This window comes from Natator depressus, chromosome 5 (assembly GCF_965152275.1).
Source record: "Natator depressus isolate rNatDep1 chromosome 5, rNatDep2.hap1, whole genome shotgun sequence".
Lineage (NCBI taxonomy): Eukaryota > Metazoa > Chordata > Testudines > Cheloniidae > Natator > Natator depressus.
The window spans coordinates 117,540,036-117,554,028 of NC_134238.1; the positions used below are offsets into that span (position 1 = coordinate 117,540,036).

Sequence of the window (13,993 nt, forward strand, 5' to 3'; positions counted from 1 at the left end):
CAGTGGAGTTACTGTGGATTTACACTGAGGTAAATGGCTTTGAGCCAGCAAGGTACTTAAGCACGCGCTTAATTTCTAGCTTGCAAGTAATCCTGTTGACTTTGCTGAGGGGATGCCTTGCGACAGAGTGTCTCTGTATCTGTCCATGTTTTCTATCACCAGTGCTTGCATTTTCTTCCTTCCCACTTGTGCCAAGGGTCATCAGAGAACTATGAAGATCTGTGGTAGTGTTGGGAAGAAAGCTGGTGTTTCAGTACCAGATTGTCCCTGCCTGCAGTTAATGAATGATCACTAGGCTTTCTGCTCTGTGGGCTTTGGGAGAGGGAGTTACCTGCAAGAATGCTTTGGATTTTGAGCAGGTGCAAAAACTCCTCGGGCAGACCATTATAGCTACTTCTCTGGAGACTGGAAGTGTTCTGATAACTTACAGGAGGAATGATCAGTCCAGGATAGGTAAAGGGGGTAGGTCTCACGTTTCCTATGTACATGTCCATGCTGAAAATCACATCCAGAGTATGACCAGAATGTATATGCAAAGATTATCTGTGAATAACCACGTGTGGAAAGCAAGGACAGGAGGTTCGGGGCCTTTGTATCATCAGTGTTGTTGCAAACAGGGGTATTGAAATTTCCCAGGTCAATTAGTTTTGAGGACTCCATTGCTATGTCACACAGCATTGCGGCCAGCTCCTGTAGGAAACTTCTGCAGTTTGGGGCGGGGGGTGGGCTATAACATAGCAGGATGCATATGTTGTACTTGTTCCATGATTCACAGAGTAGTGGGATGCTCTTGAAGGATTTTGTCTCAAGGTGGAATCTCTTGCATCAGAGTCAGTGCTAGAAGAGGAAGGCTATTCCCCTTCCATCCTTATCATGCCTGGTTCTGGATGCGTGGTGTAATGAGTACTTTAACATATGTAAGTCTGTCACACTTCGACAGGAAATCCTTTTCTAAGTTCTGTTTTCATGTATCTTAGTATTTAAAGTCAGGGATTTGCTCTTTGACTGCAATGGCAGAAGCATAGGACTATGAGGAGGAGGTGAAATGTGAAAGAAGAAATATCTTATTAAAAATAGAAATACCAGGGACTGGGGAAGCAAGAACTGGATAGAAAATAGGCCTGAAGGTATTATAATTCCATTCTATGCTTTGCCCTAGTGCAGTATGTACTCAGTTCTGGCCTCCCCAAGTTTAAAAACAAAAAAAAGATACAGCAGAAATCAAAGGGGTTCAATATTGGGTGACAACAATGATACAAGCTGTGGAAAGTTTGCCCTATGAAGAGAGATGAAAATGATGGGATGGCTTAAGTTAGAGATGAGGCAAATAAAAGGTGATGTGATAAAGGCATGCAAAATAATAATGGGATGGAGAAGATACATTTGGTGCTCCTATTTACCTTTACTCACTACACTAGAACAAGGGAACAGCCAATGAAGATAAAGGATAACACATTAAAAGCCAAGAAAAGGAAATGGTTTTTAAAAAAAAATCATAATTAGCCTGGGAAACTCAGTGCCACGTTGTATGATTGAGCCCAAGAGCTTAGCAGGATTCAGAAAGGATGAGACATTTATACAAATAATGAGCACATCTACAGTTACATTAGATGGGATAAAACTTCTCTAAATGTTACACACCTTCATGCTTCAAGGCACAAAATAACAAGGGTTAGAAGGAAACTTCCCTGATGGGCACATTAGTCCATAATTTTTATGAATTCTACACCTTCTTCTGAAGCATCAGGTAGTGGCCAATGCCTGAGGCAGGATACCGGATTAGATGGACAATTGGTCTGAACCAGTATAGAAATTTGAATATTCCTATCCAAAAAGGAGCCCTTTCTTCCTACATCTCAGGGCGGGTCTGGCCTTGGTGGTTTGTCCAAAGTTAGTAACACGCCAACTCCCAACAGGTCTCTCCTATGGAGCTACATGATCCAGTAAGTGATTGCAGCTGAGATTGACCATGTTTTCTGAGTTCTTTAAAGGCCCAGGAAGCAAGCGCGAACTCCCCCTGCCACATATCTTTTCTTATTCCATCCCTACCAGCCACTGGTAGGGCCTCACAGTATGACAGGCTTTATCTTCCACCCTGTAGCATGCGGCTCATGCAAAGTTAATTAATTAGCATGTCTGATTCATTGTGGGTGTGGCATGGTGTTTGTTTGTTTGAACACTTCCTTACTCATTTCAGGACTGATGTGTACCCCACTGAAGTCAATGGGAGTCTTTGGATCCAGCCCTTTGTGCTCTTTCCACCCTTCCTGTTTAAGGCTCTTGCATGCTCAGTGATTGCTTTAAAAAGAAAATCACTTGCCTGCATTCTAATGGGACTCAATCCATCGCATCTCAGGGTATTGGGATGTGGAAAAAAATCACAATGAAGAACATCATTTCCAGTGCTTTGGTGCTCTGCGTTCCCCATCTCCCTCCTTATCCTGCTCTGCCACCCCCCCCCCCCCACTGACTCACATCTGTCTGCCCTCTGGCTCACCTCACCCACTAGATTCCCTCTTTGCCTCCTTTTCAGGACAAGTCACTGTGGTGATCTCATTTTGGAACACGGCATCTTGCTGCATACACTCTGTTCCCGTGCTCTGGTGCTCAGAGTTTATATTTTTCCAAGGCCTGGTGGGCTGCTTTTCTTTTTTGCTTTTTATTGCAAGTAGTAAAAACAAAGGTAACAACTAACCACTATCTGGTGGGCCAAAGGCAGTAATGCCCCATACGTAACTGCGTAGACTTTACAGAGCAGCTTCCCCACCACGGGAGATCATAGAAGACTTAATCATAGTGGATGGGTACTCCCTTTCAGACCTTGTCTTGTAGGGGTCTCGATCTCTGGTGTAATAAACAGATATAAACATACTGTAAATGTTTTTTCCTTCCATTTGTTTTAATGTACCTTTCTCCTAGTGTATAAGCTAGTGATGGGCAGCCAGTGGTGGGCCATCGGTGGCCCGTTAGGGTAATCGGCTGGGGGGCAGCGAGACATTTTGTTTATGTTGACTGTCTGCAGGCATGGCCACCTGCAGCTCCCAGTGGCCACGGTTTGCCGTTCTTGGCCAAGGGGAGCTGCAGGAAGTAGCGCAGGCCACAGGGACATGCTGGCTGCTGCTTCCTGTAGCTCCCATTGGCAGGGAATGGCAAACTGCAGCCACTGGGAGCTGCGGGCAGCCATGCCTGCGGACTGTCGATGTAAACAAAATGTCTTGCGGCCCGCTAGCAGACTACCCTGACAGGCCGCTGGTTGCCCACCACTGATATAAGCCAATACATTTCTCCGTCATTTATTCATTCATAGATTCCAAGGCCAGAAGGGCCCATTATAACCACCTAGCCTGACCTCCTGTATTTCACAAGCCCATCCTCTCCCATCTGCTCTTCCTCCTCCTATTTGTGTGTGCAAATGAAGCAATAATGCTGAATTTATTTTACTGGGACTTTTCCACTATAGCTGATGCTAATGTCAACACACAGGCCATTACGACTTGCCTACCTAATCAAGCAGAAGGAGCTGCTAGACTGGGAAGGCAGAAAGCTCTTGCCAAAGAGAGATATAACAGGGCATCCATTTGAGTTTGTTCTTGAGTGTCCCATAAGTGCAGCATGGGTTTTATGCTGGCTGTCTACACAGGGATGAATTTTACCCTCACTACTTTATTCTAGGTAGGGACAAAGATTCACATAGGCAACATTCAATGAGATTCTATGCTTTTGTTACACAGGAGGCCAGGGAAAGCAATTGTCATGGTCCCTTTTTAGCTTAAAATCTATGAAATGTGGAAGCAGAGCCCTGGGTCTTTACAGGAACAAAAGCTACATGTTTGTTTCTAGATGTGGTCCAGATAAGAAAATTCCAAAGGGAAAAGATTGCTGTTACTGAACACAGAGCTTCCTGGTTTGAGAATTGTTGCAGCGGTGTTGTCCTGGCTACATGGCACACAGTGGCCAATGAACAGAAATATGTTTTAATTTGATTGTGACAAAGACAGACATTTTTGGGTGACTTACACAAGACAGTGAATTAACATTTATATGGGAGCCAGAGACAGCATTAGATGACTTATGAAGGATCAACTCATTAGTCATTTCTTCCTGCTTTCTAATGTGAACTTTTGAATTTGTCTTTTTAGCTTTTTGTTCTTCCTTTGGGCACCACTACTGCTGTCAGTTCTGTAGAAGTGTTTCCAGACACACCGTACTTGTGGTTGTGCTGTAGGATCTTTGGGCCAAATCCTTGGCCATTGTGTGGTGGAGTGATGGAGCCAGCTGGAGATATGCAGGGTTTAAGTGGTCCTTTGGGAAAATCCCCCTAAGAGGGGCAACCATATATACAGGCCTGATTTTCAAAAGTGCTGAGCATTTGGATCTCTCATTGACTTCAGTACATTTGGGAGTGCTCAACACCTCTGAAAATCAGACCAATAGGTCCTGTGTAGCTGTCTGGACTCCTAGTGGCTGTATCTGTGATAGGAGCCCCATTATGATAGACACTGTACATACCCATAGTCAGAGGCAGTCCTGGCCCTGAAGAGCTTACAATCTAAATATGAGGGTATGTCTACACTACGGAATAAGGTCGAATTTATAGAAGTCGGTTTTTAGAAATCGGTTTTATATATTCGAGTGTGTGTGTCCCCACAGAAGTGCATTAAGTGCATTAACTCGGCGGAGTGCTTCCACAGTACCGAGGCTAGAGTCGACTTCCGGAGCGTTGCACTGTGGGTAGCTATCCCACAGTTCCCGCAGTCTCCGCTGCCCATTGGAATTCTGGGTTGAGATCCCAATGCCTGATGGGGCTGAAACATTGTCGCGGGTGGTTCTGGGTACATATCGTCAGTCCCCCCCTTCCCCCGTGAAAGCAAGGGCAGACAATTGTTTCGCGCCTTTTTTCCTGAGTTACCTGTGCGGACGCCATACCACCGCAAGCATGGAGCCCGCTCAGGTAACTGTCACCGTATGTCTCCTGGGTGCTGGCAGACGCGGCACGGCATTGCTACACAGTAGCAGCAACCCATTGCCTTGTGGCAGCAACCCATTGCCTTGTGGCAGCAGACGGTACAATACGACTGGTAGCCGTCCTCGTCATGTCCGAGGTACTCCTGGTCGCCTGTGTGAGGTCGATCAGGAGCGCCTGGGCAGACATGGGCGCAGGGACTAAATTTTTAGTGACTTGACCAGGTCATTCTCTTTAGTCCGGCAGTCAGTCCTATTGAACCGTCTTATGGTGAGCAGGCAGGCAATATGTCCTTCTGCACTGTCTGCTGCCAGCCAAAGATGTAAAAGATAGATGGAGTGGATCAAAACAAGAAATAGACCAGATTTGTTTTGTACTCATTTGCCTTCTCCCCTGTCTAGGGGACTCATTCCTCTAGGTCACACTGCAGTCACTCACAGAGAAGGTGCAGCGAGGTAGATCTAGCCATGTATCAATCAGAGGCCAGGCTAACCTCCTTGTTCCAATAAGAACAATAACTTAGGTGCACCATTTCTTATTGGAACCCTCCGTGAAGTCAACCCTGTAAGCCGTGTCCTCAGTCGCCCCTCCCTGCGTCAGAGCAACGGCAAACAATCGTGCATCTGAGTTGAGAGTGCTGTCCAGAGCAGCCCAATGGAACACTCTGATTGGGCTAAAACATTGTCGCGGGTGGTTCTGGGTACATATTGTCCGGCCCCCGTTCCCTCCCTCCCTCCGTGAAGGCAAGGGCAGACAATTGTTTCACGCCTTTTTTCCTGAGTTACCTGTGCGGACGCCATACCACCGCAAGCATGGAGCCCGCTCAGGTAACCGTCACCGTATGTCTCCTGGGTGCTGGCAGACGCGGTACGGCATTGCTACACAGTAGCAGCAACCCATTGCCTTCTGGCAGCAGACGGTGCAGTATGACTGGTAGCCGTCCTCGTCATGTCCGAGGTGCTCCTGGCCACGTCAGTTGGGAGCGCCTGGGCAGACATGGGCGCAGGGACTAAATTTTTGGTGACTTGACCAGGTCATTCTCTTTAGTCCTGCAGTCAGTCGTATTGAACCGTCTAATGGTGAGCAGGCAGGCAATACGGATTGCTAGCAGTCGTATTGTACCATCTTCTGCCGGGCAGGCAAGAGATGACGATGGCTAGCAATCGTATTGTACCATCTTCTGCCGGGCAGGCAAGAGATGACGATGGCTAGCAATCGTACTGTGCCATCTTCTGCCAGGCAGGCAAGAGATGAGGATGGCTAGCAGTCGTACTGTGCCATCTTCTGCCGAGCAGCCATGAGATGTGGATGGCTTGCAGTCCTTCTGCACCGTCTGCTGCCAGCCAAAGATGTAAAAGATAGATGGAGTGGATCAAAACAAGAAATAGACCAGATTTGTTTTGTACTCATTTGCCTCCTCCCCTGTCTAGGGGACTCATTCCTCTAGGTCACACTGCAGTCACTCACAGAGAAGGTGCTGCGAGGTAGATCTAGCCATGTATCAATCAGAGGCCAGGCTAACCTCCTTGTTCCAATAAGAACAATAACTTAGGTGCACCATTTCTTATTGGAACCCTCCGTGAAGTCCTGCCTGAACTACTCCTTGATGTAAAGCCACCCCCTTTGTGGATTTTAGCCTCCTGAAGCCAACCCTGTAAGCCGTGTCGTCAGTCGCCCCTCCCTCCGTCAGAGCAACGGCAGACAATCATTCCGCGCCTTTTTTCTGTGCGGACGCCATACCAAGGCAAGCATGGAGTCCGCTCAGCTCACTTTGGCAATTAGGAGCACATTAAACACCACACGCATTATCCAGCAGTATATGCAGCACCAGAACCTGGCAAAGCGCTACCGGGCGAGGAGGCGACGTCAGCGCGGTCACGTGAGTGATCAGGACATGGACACAGATTTCTCTGAAAGCATGGGCCCTGCCAATGCATGCATAATGGTGCTAATGGGGCAGGTTCATGCTGTGGAACGCCGATTCTGGGCTCGGGAAACAAGCACAGACTGGTGGGACCGCATAGTGTTGCAGGTCTGGGACGATTCCCAGTGGCTGCGAAACTTTCGCATGCGTAAGGGCACTTTCATGGAACTTTGTGACTTGCTTTCCCCTGCCCTGAAGCGCATGAATACCAAGATGAGAGCAGCCCTCACAGTTGAGAAGCGAGTGGCGATAGCCCTGTGGAAGCTTGCAACGCCAGACAGCTACCGGTCAGTTGGGAATCAATTTGGAGTGGGCAAATCTACTGTGGGGGCTGCTGTGATGCAAGTAGCCCACGCAATCAAAGATCTGCTGATATCAAGGGTAGTGACCTTGGGAAATGTGCAGGTCATAGTGGATGGCTTTGCTGCAATGGGATTCCCTAACTGTGGTGGGGCCATAGACGGAACCCATATCCCTATCTTGGCACCGGAGCACCAAGCCGGCGAGTACATAAACCGCAAGGGGTACTTTTCAATAGTGCTGCAAGCTCTGGTGGATCACAAGGGACGTTTCACCAACATCAACGTGGGATGGCCGGGAAAGGTACATGACGCTCACATCTTCAGGAACTCTGGTCTGTTTCAAAAGCTTCAAGAAGAGACTTTATTCCCAGACCAGAAAATAACTGTTGGTGATGTTGAAATGCCTATATGTATCCTTGGGGACCCAGCCTACCCCTTAATGCCATGGTTCATGAAGCCGTACACAGGCAGCCTGGACAGCAGTCAGGAGCTGTTCAACTACAGGCTGAGCAAGTGCAGAATGGTGGTAGAATGTGCATTTGGACGTTTAAAGGCGCGCTGGCGCAGTTTACTGACTCGGTTAGACCTCAGCGAAACCAATATTCCCACTGTTATTACTGCTTGCTGTGTGCTCCACAATATCTGTGAGAGTAAGGGGGAGACGTTTATGGCGGGGTGGGAGGTTGAGGCAAATCGCCTGGCTGCTGGTTATGCGCAGCCAGACACCAGGGCGGTTAGAAGAGCACAGGAGGGTGCGGTACGCATCAGAGAGGCTTTGAAAACCAGTTTCATGACTGGCCAGGCTACGGTGTGAAAGTTCTGTTTGTTTCTCCTTGATGAAACCCCCCTTGGTTCACTCTACTTCCTTGTAAGCTAACCACCCTCCCCTCCTCCCTTTGATCACCTCTTGCAGAGGCAATAAAGTCATTGTTGCTTCACATTCATGCATTCTTTATTCATTCATCACACAAATAGGGGGATGACTACCAAGGTAGCCCAGGAGGGGTGGTGGAGGAGGGAAGGAAAATGCCACACAGCACTTTAAAAGTTTACAACTTTAAAATTTATTGAATGACTGCCCCAAAAAAAGAAGGCTATCCTCTGTGGTGGAGTGGCTGGTTGGCCGGTGGCCACCCCACCGCGTTCTTGGGCGTCTGGGTGTGGAGGCTATGGAACTTGGGGAGGAGGGCGGTTGGTTACACAGGGGCTGTAGTGGCAGTCTGTGCTCCAGCTGCCTTTGCTGCAGCTCAACCATACACTGGAGCATACTGGTTTGGTCCTCCAGCAGCCTCAGCATTGAATCCTGCCTCCTCTCATCACGCTGTCGCCACATTCGAGCTTCAGCCCTCTCTTCAGCCCGCCACTTACTCTCTTCAGCCCACCACTTACTCTCTTCAGCTCACCACCTCTCCTCCTGGTCATTTTGTGCTTTCCTGCAGTCTGACATTATTTGCCTCCACGCATTCGTCTGTGCTCTGTCAGTGTGGGAGGACAGCATGAGCTCGGAGAACATTTCATCTCGAGTGCGTTTTTTTTTCTTTCTAATCTTCACTAGCCTCTGGGAAGGAGAAGATCCTGTGATCATTGAAACACATGCAGCTGGTGGAGAAAACAAAAGGGACAGCGGTATTTAAAAAGACACATTTTATAAAACACTGGCTACACTCTTTCAGGGTAAAGCTTGCTGTTAACATTACATACATAGCACATGTGCTTTCGTTACAAGGTCGCATTTTGCCTCCCCCCACCGCGTGGCTACCCCCTCAACCCTCCCCCCTCCCTGTGGCTAACAGCGGGGAACATTTCTGTTCAGCCGCAGGCAAACAGCCCAGCAGGAATGGGCTCCTCTGAGTGTCCCCTGAAGAAAAGCACCCTATTTCAACCAGGTGACCATGGATTATATCTCACTCTCCTGAGGATAACACACGAACGGATGTTGCTTGAACGCCAGCAAACATACACTGCAATGCTTTGTTGTACAATGATTCCCGAGTACGTGTTACTGGCCTGGAGTGGTATAGTGTCCTACCATGAAGGACGCAATAAGTCTGCCCTCCCCAGAAACCTTTTGCAAAGGCTTTGGGAGTATATCCAGGAGAGCCGCGAATGCCAGGGCAGAGTAATCCTTTCACATGCTTGCTTTTAAACCATGTATAGTATTTTAAAAGGTACACTCACCGGAGGTCCCTTCTCCGCCTGCTGGGTCCAGGAGGCAGCCTTGGGTGGGTTCAGGGGGTACTGGCTCCAGGTCCAGGGTGAGAAACAGTTCCTGGCTGTCGGGAAAACCGGTTTCTCCGCTTGCTTGCTGTGAGCTATCTACAACCTCCTCCTCATCATCATCTTCTTCGTCCCCAAAACCTGCTTCCGTATTGCCTCCATCTCCATTGAAGGAGTCAAACAACACGGCTGGGGTAGTGGTGGCTGAACCCCCTAAAATGGCATGCAGCTCATCATAGAAGCGGCATGTTTGGGGCTCTGACCCGGAGCGGCCGTTCGCCTCTCTGGTTTTCTGGTAGGCTTGCCTCAGCTCCTTCAGTTTCACGCGGCACTGCTTCGGGTCCCTGTTATGGCCTCTATCCTTCATGCCCTGGGAGATCTTGACAAAGGTTTTGGCATTTCGAAAACTGGAACGGAGTTCTGATAGCACGGATTCCTCTCCCCATACAGCGATCAGATCCCGTACCTCCCGTTCGGTCCATGCTGGAGCTCTTTTGCGATTCTGAGACTCCATCATGGTCACCTCTGCTGATGAGCTCTGCATGGTCACCTGCAGCTTGCCACGCTGGCCAAACAGGAAATGAGATTCAAAAGTTCGCGGTTCTTTTCCTGTCTACCTGGCCAGTGCATCTGAGTTGAGAGTGCTGTCCAGAGCGGTCAAAATGGAGCACTCTGGGATAGCTCCCGGAGGCCAATACCGTCGAATTGTGTCCACAGTACCCCAAATTCGACCCGGCAAGGCCGATTTAAGCGCTAATCCACTTGTCAGGGGTGGAGTAAGGAAATCGATTTTAAGAGCCCTTTAAGTCGAAATAAAGGGCTTCATCGTGTGGACGGGTGCAGGTTTACATCGATTTAATGCTGCTAAATTCGACCTAAAGTCCTAGTGTAGACCAGGGCTGAGACAAACAAAGGGAGTGTTGTTATCCCCGTCTTAGAGCTTGGGAGCTGGATCACAATGGTATTGAAGCCTGGATCCGGCAATTGACTCCACATGCATGTGCACGGTTTACCCATGTGGAATCAATTGCGGGATAATTTGCCCCAGGTCACACAGGAAGTCTGTGGCACCACCACAAATTGAACCCAGATCTTCTGAGTCACAGTCCAGTGCCTTAATCACAAGATCATCATACCTCTCCACCTGAGTCTGCCTATATGACTCAAGCACAGGGTTTTTAATAGCAAATCTGACAGGGATGAAATCAGCAAGGTGCTATAGAAATTAATCCATTTATTACTTGTAGAACTTTAAATATCTACCGAAAGGATATCCACTCTGAAGCCAGTTTAAAGATTTCCCTGAAATAGCTTTCTACAGGTTAACTGAAAAGTGCTATAGAAAAGCTATCATTATATCATTCCATGGGACTTCTAGGTAAGGGGTTGCAGTTGCCTTGGTTTTAATTGCTTCTGTGGTAAAACCTGAAGTCCCATGATGCCTTTTTCATTCTAATGTTGCTCTCCCCTAGAGTATTTCATAGGAAATTAAACTCCAGCTATGGAATTCTTAAGATTTTTTTAAACCCTAAACAAAGGACGTAATTGCCTATAAAATCCTATAATTTCTATAGAACCCAATTACATTTCTTTAGACCCTTAGTCGGTTCTCTTGGACTTTTCCATACGTTTCTCACTATTCTGAGTACAAAAAGTGCCAAACGATGCTACCTGTACTCCAATAATTAGGGCTGGTTGGAAAGCAGGATATTTTTTTCCACAGAAAATTTTGGGTTTTATTGAAAAACAACTTTTTGGCCAAGTTCTTCATTTTTCAATGGAAACTCAAAATCTTCAGAAACCAGACCCTTTTGTTTTTTGCAGAAAAATTTTCGTCGAAAACCCAATATCCCATCGAAAACATGTTAGTGGAAAATTTTGGATGAACCCTAATAATAGTGTATAGTCTGCCTCCATCATCATCTCATTTAAGCCTTGCTTGGGCTTTTGAATGAATTACATTTTGCTGCTTCCATACTAGCAGGGTGAGGTTTGCTGTTCCTCACTTATCCGTGGGTTCACGTCCACGGTGTCCTTTGGAAGCCATGGGAGTTTTTCCATTCAGAACAGGATCAGATCCTTGTTTGCACCAGCCTTTTCTCACTTCTTTTCTCCATATCATATGCCAACTCTGAAGCACTATTTAGTGTTTCATTTCTAACTTGCTCAAGTGGCCTTTTTCTGTGCCTTGTGTGTGTCATAGTGCCCACAGTCGGCTGCCTTTGACAGCAAGGATTCAACAGCATCCCTTCCACACAAGAAGGTCAGGGGATGCTAATGTGACATTTTAGCAGCAAGCATTGCTGATGACTGACATTTTGTGGAAAGGTCTCATGGAGAGGGCAGTTTTAATGAGCACCAAGAAGGGAAAATGCAACTGTGAGTCCAAAAATGTGTGCTCTTTCATTTATTTTCAAAGAATCATTTCCTTTGTTAGTTAGGGTTTTCATACCAGGTACTGAATATTATCAGACATTACAAGTGAATAATAATAAAAAAAAATCTCAGGACTTACTTGTTGGAAGATCATATTTTATATTCCTAACAATCACAAGCAGTTTCACTAGGCAAGTTGATTATTTTATCGTTTTGGACTCATTACTTTTTGTACTAGTTCATATGGGAAAAATGTCCCAACAGCGCTGCTACTTTAACTGCTGGAGGCCTGAGACCACCAAACTTGGCTGATCACTTTTAGGATTAAACTCCTCCAGCAGTCTTTGCAATAGGAAAGGTATTAATCCTGCTTGACCTGCTAATTTGGGTGATTGTGTTCAGTTTAGCCTAAATTCCCCTCAAGCTGGGCCTACTATTCTTCCCCCCACAATAGGTGGTATAAGTGAAGGACAGATAATACCGTGAATAAATTGTTATTCATATTTCAATTTCCCCCAAAAATAAACAAATCCGGCTCAGACGTTGAAAGAGAGAAGAGAAAGGAAGGGAACTGTTCCTGGAAAAGGCCTGAGGTCACAGACTGACACAGTAGCATTTACTATTAAGTGTCCCACTGCATAGGGTTTGGCTGGTGAAATGTATCTGAAGCATGTTGGGCCCTCTTGTGCATCAAACAACATGCCCCATACCAGCAGGCAGGACAATTTCACTCCAAGTTAACATGGCATTTGGGCATGGGGAAAAAAAAGAAAGGGGGGATCGCTGCCAGTCAGCTGTACCTGGGCAGGAAAAATACTGCATATAAAAGGCAATCCAAGGGCCAAAAAGCAGGATGATGCCAGTTAAAAATACTGGATCCAATTTATTCAACAGGAAAATGTTTTCAGGAAGGATTAGTAGACAAAGTACAGGGAGGAAATGAGAAACACCCTTGTCAAGGGCAGATGAAAAGCAGACAGGCTCTGCCTGCTTCGTATCTTAGCACTAAGAAGGATGGGCAGTCCTTAAGAAAACGCTATCACTTTCTAACCATTAGACACTTTCACATTCCTGGCACCCCAGATTACAGCCCATGAACAGGGAGGAAAAGTAACCATCAGACAAATAAAAGCCAGCATGTCATTTTAAGATGTCCACACGTGGTAGATCATTGCTGGTTGTTGTGTTTTTGTTTTTTGTTTTTTTAAATTGGGCAGCTGTGGGCATCTTTCAGCAGCTTACAGGAAATGTAGCCTGCCTGTTAATCAAACACACTGTTTTCATTCGGCTCATGTGCTGCTGCCCTAAAGGGTGCCGTTTAATCATGTGCAATCCAGCCCCAAAATGAAGTGTGATGGAAATTGCATTGCACCTTGTATGTTTCCGTTAGCACTAGATCACCATTTGCCAAGGTGTTCTGTAGACACCTAAAGAGCACAGCCCCACTTCCACTTCCTTATTAATGTTTAATCAGGTGCCAAGAGCACCTTCAGGGAAATTGAGGTCTGCACTAGCTCAGGAAAATCTGCCAGGAAAGAAAGCTGGAGGGGCTAGAGAGAGGTGTAAAAAACACCAGCCCCAAAACAAACAACCCAGCTTCTCCAGGGATGCAAGTATAGGAAGAGCTTCACTGAAGTCAATGGGGAAATTAAAAGCTCAGAAAGAGAACTTAGTGAGCAGGGCACTTCCTTCCTTTTTAAAAACGCACAAGGAGAAAAGGTGGAAGGTAAGGTGTGAGAAGACAAATCATGTTTTTCTGAATTATGATGAGATGGAAATCCTTTCCTGCTTGTCTCTGAATTGGCCCATGGTCTAATCTGCAGGTGGACTACACATGAATATTAAACAGGCTTATGTGCAATGGTCAGCATCTTGGCTGACACACGGACTGAACTGGGGACCTCCAGAGCTAAAAACCTGACTGTTACAGCTTTAGCTAAAGAGCCAGAGGTCCTTAACTGCTGTGATAACAAACTCCTCTTCTCTATGGATTGGGCCCAGAGGAGGACCTGTAATACACACTGACCTGTGGGTTACATATATACCACTTAAGTCAAGATTTGGTCATCACAATAAGGATAACGTAAGGAAATGAGAGAGCAATAGTCAGGGACTGGCCTCCAGGAAATGGATGTATTTGTAGTACCTCAGAAGCTGTGGTCTGGTGCCTATGAAAAGACACATGGGAAGTATCTGAAAACTAGGTGAGTG

General features: G+C 46.8%; 1 protein-coding gene and 1 long non-coding RNA gene across 2 annotated transcripts in view; one reads left to right on the forward strand and one right to left on the reverse strand.

The window, feature by feature from the left end:
* The window catches only part of LOC141987067 (uncharacterized), an 80,476-nt gene that overhangs the window by 26,642 nt on the left and 39,841 nt on the right, over window positions 1-13,993 (forward strand). The window lies entirely within an intron of this gene.
* Window positions 8,288-11,453, reverse strand: LOC141987906 (uncharacterized). Its single transcript, XM_074953744.1, has 3 exons — window positions 11,413-11,453; window positions 9,368-9,762; window positions 8,288-8,788 (listed from the first exon to the last, which is right to left on the reverse strand). The coding sequence occupies exons 1-3, from the start codon at window positions 11,451-11,453 to the stop codon at window positions 8,589-8,591; spliced, it is 636 nt and encodes a 211-aa protein (XP_074809845.1). The 3' UTR covers window positions 8,288-8,588.

Coding starts and splice junctions, on each gene's coding strand:
- LOC141987906 (XM_074953744.1), bottom strand. CDS start 11,453: ATGGCTTCCAAAGGACACCGTGGACGTGAACCCACGGATAA. Junction 9,763..11,412: donor GGACGTGAACCCACGGATAA/GTGAGGAACAGC, acceptor CATGAAGGATAG/AGGCCATAACAGGGACCCGA. Junction 8,789..9,367: donor AGGCGGAGAAGGGACCTCCG/GTGAGTGTACCT, acceptor TTTCTCCACCAG/CTGCATGTGTTTCAATGATC.